This window comes from Nicotiana sylvestris, chromosome 12 (genome assembly GCF_000393655.2).
Source record: "Nicotiana sylvestris chromosome 12, ASM39365v2, whole genome shotgun sequence".
Lineage (NCBI taxonomy): Eukaryota > Viridiplantae > Streptophyta > Magnoliopsida > Solanales > Solanaceae > Nicotiana > Nicotiana sylvestris.
The window spans coordinates 37271688-37280667 of NC_091068.1; the positions used below are offsets into that span (position 1 = coordinate 37271688).

The following is an 8980-nucleotide window of genomic DNA, read 5'->3' on the forward strand; positions in this document are numbered from 1 at the left end:
CATTATATCTTATAACCCTTTCGATCACAAAAAACTTCGTTTCCTGGATGGTCCCTGAGGTGTTCACCGGCATGGTTATCTCCCCTTGAGTAGTTTCGCATGCCATGTTGAATCCATTTAAAACCCGGACTGCAGGAACTATTTGGTCTTGAAGCCTAAGTGCTCTATGACCCTTGATTTGATGATGTTGGCCGAGCTACCTGGGTCAATCAATACACATTTAACTCGAGATTTATTTACAGGTACAGATATTACTAGTATCATTGTGTGGTTGCACGATGCCTTCTGAATCCTCGTTGTTGAATAAAATGGTCCCCTCTGGGATATAGTCTCGGGTCCGTTTTTCTCTCGTAATGTACACTTTGGTGCACTTTAACATTGGCCCCTAGGGACGTCGACTTCACCAATCATCATATTGATGACGTGCTGAGGTTCCTCTTGTTTAGTCTGTTTATTGGAGTCCCTATCCCTGAAGTGATTTTTGGCTCAATCACTCAGAAACTCCTGGAGATGCCCGTTATTAAATAACCGGGCCACTTCTTCTCTCAACTGCTGGCAGAACTTGGTTCTATGGCCGTGAGTGCCATGGTATTTACACATCAAGTTAGGATCTCTCTGGGTAGGGTCGAACTGCAATGGTCGAAGCCATTTTATATCTTTGATGCACCCGATGGCAGACACGATGCTTGCAACATCGACACTGAAGTTGTATTCTGATAACCTCGGTGCCTCCCTGTCCCCGAGTGGCCTGTCGAAATAGTTTTTGCTCATGAGACCCCGACTATTGTGGTTTCAATCGTTCCTTTTCTCATTTCTTGTAAGGTTACACCCAGATCCGTTACCCCTTCGGTCCACGTTGTAAGGTTGATACCAGTCTCTATTTGGTCTTGGCTCATGATCGATGACTCTCTTAGACTTGTCATAAGTTTTGACGGGATAAACGGACCGGGAGGGGGCTCCGAGCTGATCGTCATCGACCCGAATTTATGATTGGTACCTATTATGGACATCCACCCAAGTTACCGTCGGGTATTCTATCAGATTTTGTTTCAACTGCTATGAAGCCAAGGAGCTTCAGGAGTTGAGCCCTTGGGTGAACGCCTGAACGACCCAATCGTCTACGATCAGAGGCGGGTCCATTCATTCCATTTGAAACCTCGACACGAATTCCCTGAGCATCTCGTTATCTCTTTGTTTTACCTTGAAAAGGTCTGATTTCCTGGTCTGGACCTTGTTGGCCCTAGTGTGTACCTTAACGAAGGCATTTGCAAGCATAGCAAACGAATCAATAGAATTAGGGGGTAAGTTGTGATACTATATCATTTATCCTTTTGACAGGGTTTCTCTAAATCTTTTCACCAAAACCGACTCGGTTTCGTCATCTTCTAAGTCGTTCCCTTTGATGGAACATGTGTAGGAGGTGACGTGTTAGTTTGGATCAGTGGTTATATTATACTTTGGAATTTTGGCATACGGAACTTTTTCGGGATTGGCTTCGGTGCTGTGCTCGGGGAGAAAGACTTTTGAACAAATTTCTTAGAGTCTAGCCCTTTCAATATTGGGGCGCTCCTAGGATTTGATTAATTCTGGGGTTATAAATCTCCACCTTTTTGTCATTGGCCTCAATTTTCATTTTTCCCGATTCCACCAGCTTGTCAGTTCCTTAAGCATCTTAATTATTTCGGGGTTGGTTCCGGGCCCAGCTTCACCTAACCTCTCCGTGACTTGCTCATTTCTTCGGGTGTTTTCCTGGGATTGTTCGAGCTCAATTTTGCTGGGGGCACAACTTTGATTCTGTACCTGTGCTAACGCCGCTTGTTGGGCTTGTAACATTTCAAAGTTCACCCGTAGATAATTTCCGTCACCTTCATCTTCGGGCGTAGCCCAAGTCGTTGGTCGGGCTCCCCCACAAATGCTGTTCTCAAGGTCGGTTGGAAGGTTGGCGTCGATGGCCACATGCGAGTTGGTATCGATTGGGTCTGCAATCGGGTCTCCATTGGGATCAGCAAGAGGCATCTCATTGCTAGGTGTTATATTATTGTTTTCACCATGATGACCAGACTCAATATCAACGTTGAAGTGAGGAGACTGAGACTCTGAGAGTTGGACATCCTTAGGGAGATCTGCAATTAACATCTCAAAGAACAAGCGTAAAATATAGTGTGTTATGGAAATTTGTATCAAACTATCACTATTATCCTTAGCCCCACGGTGGACGCCAAACTGTTTACCCTTAAAAGTGGATAACAATTGAAAAATGATATGTGAATTAATCCAATACAAATGATCAATAACATTAGATAAACGAATTAAGGAAGAAACAAATTATCAAACCAGTTGTAATGTTAAGTCCGAGCTCGGGTACGAGCTAAGTGATTGTTCTGCCCTCGGTTCGATGCCTGATGTCTATGAAGACCTATGAATAAGAACAAGAACTTTGAACAACCAGAGAAAAATAAATGTATATTGCCTTGGTATGCATGTTACAATATCTCTAATGAATAGTCAACTTCCTCTTTATATATTAGGGGAATTTTACCCTAAGTACAATTCTAAAAAAAGTAAAAAATCTTACAATTCTAAAAAAGGTAAAAAAATCTTTCTTCTTGCTAATCACTGATTTACCGTTGATACAGGCCGAGGTTCACGTCGTGATATCTGGTTGGGCATGGATATCACGGTCCCTTGTTGATCGCGTGCGGTCGTTTGGCAGGTTTTCCGAGGCCATGTTATCCGAATCAAGTCCGAGGGAGTGATCTCGATGGCTCCGAAGGCATGACCTTGGTGGCTCCCGGGGCATGATCTCGATGTCTCCCGGAGCAGGTGTTTTGCTCGAGCTTTGATACGGGCATCTCTCGGCTTTGGTCTTGACTACACGCAGTTATGTCCTCTCTTCGTTTGCCTCACCGATAAATCGGGGCGCTTCTTACCTCCGGTTTTACCTGTATACAGGTCTACAAACCAACTTATCACTATCCATTGAGCCACATTCATTGTTTCTTACACTACAATTTAATTATCAGATACTTTATTTATTATATTGATATGATTTGTTTCCATTGAATATCAAACTAACAAAGTTACTAATGGTATAGTTGTTAACCACTAGATTCTGCAAATTCGATCGATCTCTCACAATGAATATTAATCTAGAAAGAAGTTAGCGCAATTTAACAACATAAAATCTATTTTATCCCCTTATTTTGTAAAATATTAAAGTTGCTAGTACTCCTAATAGGCGTGAGGTGCACGGTGGCTTCGGCTTTGGGATTAGGAATGAAGGAGGTACGTCACTGTTGGATTTCACTAGAACTTTTGAGTTGGTGATCGTGAACTCTATTTATCCGAAGAAGGAGGAGCATTTGATTACTTTCCGGAGTAGGATAGCTAAGACTCAAATTGATTATCTTCTCCTCAGGAGGTGTGATAAGAGGTTGTGCGAGGATTGTAAGGTGATCCCGAATGAGAACCTCACGACACAGCATAGGCTCCCGGTGATGGACGTTGGTATCTTGATAAAAAGGAAGAAGAGGTTTGTACGGGGGCAATCGAGGATCAGGTGGGAGTCTTAACTAAGGAAAATGCGCAGGAGTTGGAGGGAAGGTTGGTAGATATGGGAGCCTGAAAGAGGGGTAGGGATTCTAGAGTTATGTGGACGGCGACAACAGACTGTATAAAGGAGGCAGCGAGAGAGGTGTTAGGGGTCTCGAAGGGGTCCTCAGGCGGGCACCGAGGCGACTGGTGGTGGAATGACGTGGTCCAGAGTAAAGTGAAAGCAAAGAAAGCAGCTTACCTTAAGTTATTAGAGAGCACTGACGCGGAGCAGAGGAGAGAGAACAGAGAAAGATATAAAAAAGTTAGGAGGGAAGCGAAACTAGTGGTCAGAGAGGCTAAGACTGTTGCGTTTAGGCGGTTATATGAGGAACTGGGGGGTAAAGGTGGGGACAAGAAGTTATTTCTGCTGGCTAAAGCGAGAGAGAGGAAGGCTCGTGATATGGATCAAGTGAGGTGCATCAAAGACGAGAAAGGTCAGGTATTGATGGAAGAGGCCCAGATTAAGCAGAGGTGGCAGTCGTACTTTCATAGACTTCTGAATGAAGAGGGGGACAGAAACTCGTGTTAGGAGAGTTGGGGCACTCCAAGAGTCACCAAGACTTTAGGTACTGTAGGCGTATTAAGGTGGAGGAGGTCGTGCGAGCAATGCGTAAGATGAGTCGGGGCAAAACGATTGGACCAGACGAGATTCCAGTTGAATTTTGGAGGTATGTGGGTAAAGCAGGCTTGGAGTTGCTGACTGAGCTGTTTAATGTTTTTTTCAAGACGAAGAGGATACCAGATGAGTGAAGGTGGAGTACGATGATTCCATTATACAAAAACAAAGGGGACATCCAGAATTGTAACAACTATAGGGGTATAAAGTTACTAAGTCATACTATGAAAGTTTGGGAGAGGGTGGTGGAAGGGAGGGTAAGGAGGGCGGTGTCTATATCAGAAAACCAGTTCGGGTTCATGCCTGGTCGCTCTACTACAGAAACTATCCATCTTATCAGGTGGTTGGCGGAATAGTATAGAGATAGGAAAAGGGATCTGCACATGGTGTTCATTGATCTAGAAAAGGCGTATGACAAGGTCCCTAGGGACATTCTTTGGAGATGCCTGGAGGTAAAGGGTGTGTCGGTAGCTTATATTAGGGCGATAAAGGATTTATATGATGGAGCTAAGACTCGGGTTAGGACTATAGGAGGTGATTCATAGCCCTTTCCAGTAGTTATGGGGTTACACCAAGGATCTGCGCTCAGCCCGTTCTTATTTGTCCTAGTAATGGACGCATTGACACACCATATTCAAGAGGAGGTACCATGGTGTATGTTGTTCGCTGATGATATAGTTTTGATTGATGAGACGGGAGGCGGTATGAATGAAAGAGTGGAGGTATGGAGGCAGGTCCTGGAGTCTAAAGGTTTCAAGTTGAGTAGGACCAAGACGGAATATTTAGAGTGCAAATTCAGCGATGTGTCAGGGGAAGCGGACGGGGAGGTGAGGTTTGACTCGCAAGTCATCCCTACGAGAGAGTTTCAAGTACCTAGGGTATATTATCCAAGGAGATGTGGAGATCGACGGGGATGTCACGCACCGTATCGGGGTGGGATGGATGAAATGGAGGTTAGCGTCTGGAGTCCTGTGTGACAAGAAGGTTCCACTGAAACTTAAAGGTAAGTTCTATAGAGTGGTGATTAGACCGACCATGCTGTATGGGGCGGAATGTTGGCCAGTTAAGAATTCTAATATCCAGAAGATGAAAGTAGCCGAAATGAGGATGTTGAGATGGATGTGCGGGCACACTATGCTGGATAAGATTAGGAATGAAGATATTCGGGAGAAGGTGGGTGTGGCTCCCATAGAGCACAAGATGCGGGAAGCGAGACTTATTTGGTTCGGGCATGTGCGAAGGAGGAGCCCATATGCCCTGGTTTAGGAGGTGTGAACGGTTGGCTTTGACAGGTACAAGGAGAGGTAGAGGGCGGCCTAAGAAATATTGGGGCGAGGTGATAAGGCAAGACATGGCGCAACTTCATATTTCTGAGGACATGGCCCTGGATAGGGAGGTGTGGAGGTCGAGCATTAGGGTTGTAGGTTAGGGGGTAGTTGAGCGTTTTTCTTCGTTGTTCTGGCTAGTCTGATAGTGTTTTATATAGGGCTGCTAGCGGTTATTGTTCCATCACACTTTCTATTTTTTGTTTATCATTATTATTATTAATTTTTTTACTTTTATTTTATATTTTTGTTAAATTTTTATTATTGCCATAATTATTGTCCTTTCCACTTATTTGTTGTCAATTACGGTGTTGATCTTATTTGTATGTTTTCTGTTGTTGTTACAGATCTTTTGTTTTTGAGCCGAGGGTCTCTCGAAAACAGCCTTTCTATCCTCATGGGTAGGGGTAAGGTATGCGTACACTCTACCCTCCTCAGATCCCATTAGTGAGATTATTACTGAGTTGTTGTTGTACTCCAAATAGGCGTGTTAGGCACATATTGAATTGCCTGGGCATGGGAGTAAATCTCTATTCCAACTATACTTTTTGTTCTTCTTTTTAACCTTTCCTTTATTTGATTATGTTGAAGACGAATGAGTTTCTCCATCAAATCTATTGACAAGTTCACTTATGATTGGCTTATTTCTACCAATTATAAAAACGACAAAAATACTGACATGAATTCAAATCATCATCTAGAATAAATTTTACTACGATGAAGGAATTAAGTGGATAAAAAGCCACGTAAAGTTGATTTTAGAGCACGTTCACAAAAAAAAAAGGAAAGAAAAGAAAAGAACGAACCAAGATGAAAAGAAAAAATTGTAAAGAGAAACTAGTTAAGTAGAATCAATTAAAGAAACAGAAAGTGAACCTCCAAAGTTCTCTCCTAATAGAGCAATATTAATTAGGATTTCGGAGAAAACAAAGTTTCAAAATATGGTACAATCCAATTGAAGTAAAGTGGTGCCTCAAGCCCTGCAACTTTAACTTCTTCCAATTTGTGTCTTTTTGAATTATAAACCACGAATCCACCTTTAAACCTCAAAAATAATATGTCTCCATTCTTCATAAAGCTCACAGGCCTCAAGCAACGTCCGCAATGCACTGATGGAACTGTCAACATCTTACTCCACGAATAGCTCGTTCCATTATTCGTCATATACCAAACTTCAAAATCGCGTCTCGAGTCATTGTGTAACCTAGTCAAACAAAGGTTTTCTCCTAGAGCACACAAAGCTGGATCTTCCCGGCTTTTAATCCGATCTGGAAACAATATTTCCTGAAATTTTTCCTTCTCCAAACAAAAATGTACTATAGTAAAGTCATTCGGACTAGTATTACACAAATCCGTCATTGCTATATTATAAACAATCCATCTACCGTAACAATGTCCCCATCAAAGAACTCGTTATATGAATGAAACTTGCCCATCAATTTCCACGAGTTACTTTTTGTGGAAAATATATGCACCTCATAATTACCTGAATAAACTTCTTTTCCTACTCTAATTATTTTATAATCGTCTATAGAAGAAACGCATCCAAAACCATATATTATACCAGGGAAGTATAGCTTCCCCGCCGTATTTTCAAGGATTCGAAAGATGATTGTTTTTGATTCTATGATGGCCGGGTTCCACAAAATGACTACGTCATAACAGAAAATTAGAACAAGTATACCATTAATAAAATATACACTACTAAAATGATTGATATCTGGAATTGGAGGCTCATGAAGAGAGACAACGGAATCATGTTGAAGTGAGCTGTCTGTAGAGTACAAATAGTCATCCTTGTTGTGACATTCACCACCTGTCACAAAAGTTTTGTGTCAATTTAAATTACTTTTGCACGTATCATAGTGCTGCTTGATGAATTTGGGATCTTCAATTAGAGAACGCCATAATTTACAAACGCATTTGAACCGTAAAAGCGATTTCACTGCAAGTTTTGTTAGTATATTGATGGTGATATCATGAGGAAAGTTATTAGGCATTCTCATATCTTTTGATTTGGAAAGACTGTTGGTAATGTTAGGGTTTAATATAAGTGACGAAGCAAACTAATTACAGTATTTTGGTGGGAAAAGGATTCTTTATTAAGTATACCTTTTATGCTTTCTCTAATTTATGTCATGTCGCCTGTCTATTTCTTGTAGGAAAAGGATATCAATTCAAATCTTCAAGAAGTGAGAGAAGCTCCAACTTCTCTCTAGCTACCACAAGACGTTTACAATGAAAATTCTCAATCAAAATAATCAAATTCCTCCCAAACCACCGGATATTGATATAACACAACCTACCACAATACCTGAACTTCCTAACACATATTTTAAACAAAAATTAATGGATGGAATAGATGAAGACCAAATCCATATGATCATTGATCCAACTCCAGATGGAATCCAAGAGTTTCATAATGAAGTCAATACTTCCCATGCAAATAACCCTACGGATGATCAAAGACAAGGGATCCAACTATCTCCGGAAGATCTTAAAAGAATCTATCACCCATGGAGATTCTCTACCATAATCAAGCTTCAAGGAAAAAAAACTCAACACCACATTCTAAAAAGGAAAAGTCAAGAATTCTGGAAAATTAAAGAGAATTTTTCTCTGATTGATCGAGGATCGGAATTCTACATTACTAAGTTCAATAATGAGGAGAGTATGCTGAAAGCTCTTCATAATGGCCCTTGGTTTATTTTTGGTAACTTTCTTTCAGTTCAAAAATGGTTTCCAAACTTCATTGCTTCGGAAGCTAAAATTGCAAACATAACTATTTGGATTCGTCTTCCTCAATTACCTACTGAGTTCTATGATGGTCTCATTTTAACAAAAGTTGGTAATAAAATCGGTAGATTACTAAAAATTGATGTTTGTACTTCATCCACACTTAGAGGAAGGTATGCGAGGCTTATTGAAATCCCTCTTGATGTGCCTGTCACCCCCTATGTCTTCATTGGACAACATAAACAAGAAATCCATTATGAAGGTGCAAATGTTTTATGCAAAAATTGTGGCAGACTAGGCCACTCTATGGCCAATTGTCACTACATATTATCTAAGTGTTCCACTACAGCTACCCGGGAAGCCCCAGCCAACAACCAATCCAGTAAATTGGGTGATCCTCAAGATAAAATGGAAGGCTCCACTGTCTAGACAAAAGAAAATAATTGGGAAATGGTTATATTCCCCAAGAAGAAGAAATACAATCAAAATTTAAAGGTGATACCCTCCGCTTCTAGTAAGTCGCAACACCCAATCATACTCCCTCCAGGTATGTCTCAATCTCTCTTATTATATGAGACTTCAACAAGAAAGTTTATTGATAATGGCAATACCATTCCTACTACACACCCTAAAATCAGTGGAAAAAATCAATCCGCTAAAAAATACATTGCCACTGGCAATATGTTTGAAGCATTGATTCCTCCGCCAA

At 41.2% G+C, this 8980-nt stretch overlaps 3 protein-coding genes across 3 annotated transcripts; 2 read left to right on the plus strand and 1 right to left on the minus strand.

Annotated features, from left to right (window-relative positions):
- Nucleotides 1-3649: 3649 nt before the first annotated feature.
- Nucleotides 3650-4123, plus strand: LOC138882917 (uncharacterized). The gene has a single exon (XM_070163561.1). It carries the CDS (start codon nt 3650-3652, stop codon nt 4121-4123), a length of 474 nt encoding a protein of 157 aa, XP_070019662.1.
- A 2321-nt stretch (nt 4124-6444) lies between these two features.
- On the minus strand, nt 6445-6894 carry LOC104224682 (F-box/kelch-repeat protein At3g23880-like). Its single transcript, XM_009776365.2, has one exon. It carries the CDS (start codon nt 6892-6894, stop codon nt 6445-6447), a length of 450 nt encoding a protein of 149 aa, XP_009774667.2.
- Nucleotides 6895-7884: 990 nt separating this feature from the next.
- Nucleotides 7885-8700, plus strand: LOC138882918 (uncharacterized). Its single transcript, XM_070163562.1, has one exon. It carries the CDS (start codon nt 7885-7887, stop codon nt 8698-8700), a length of 816 nt encoding a protein of 271 aa, XP_070019663.1.
- Nucleotides 8701-8980: the final 280 nt, after the last annotated feature.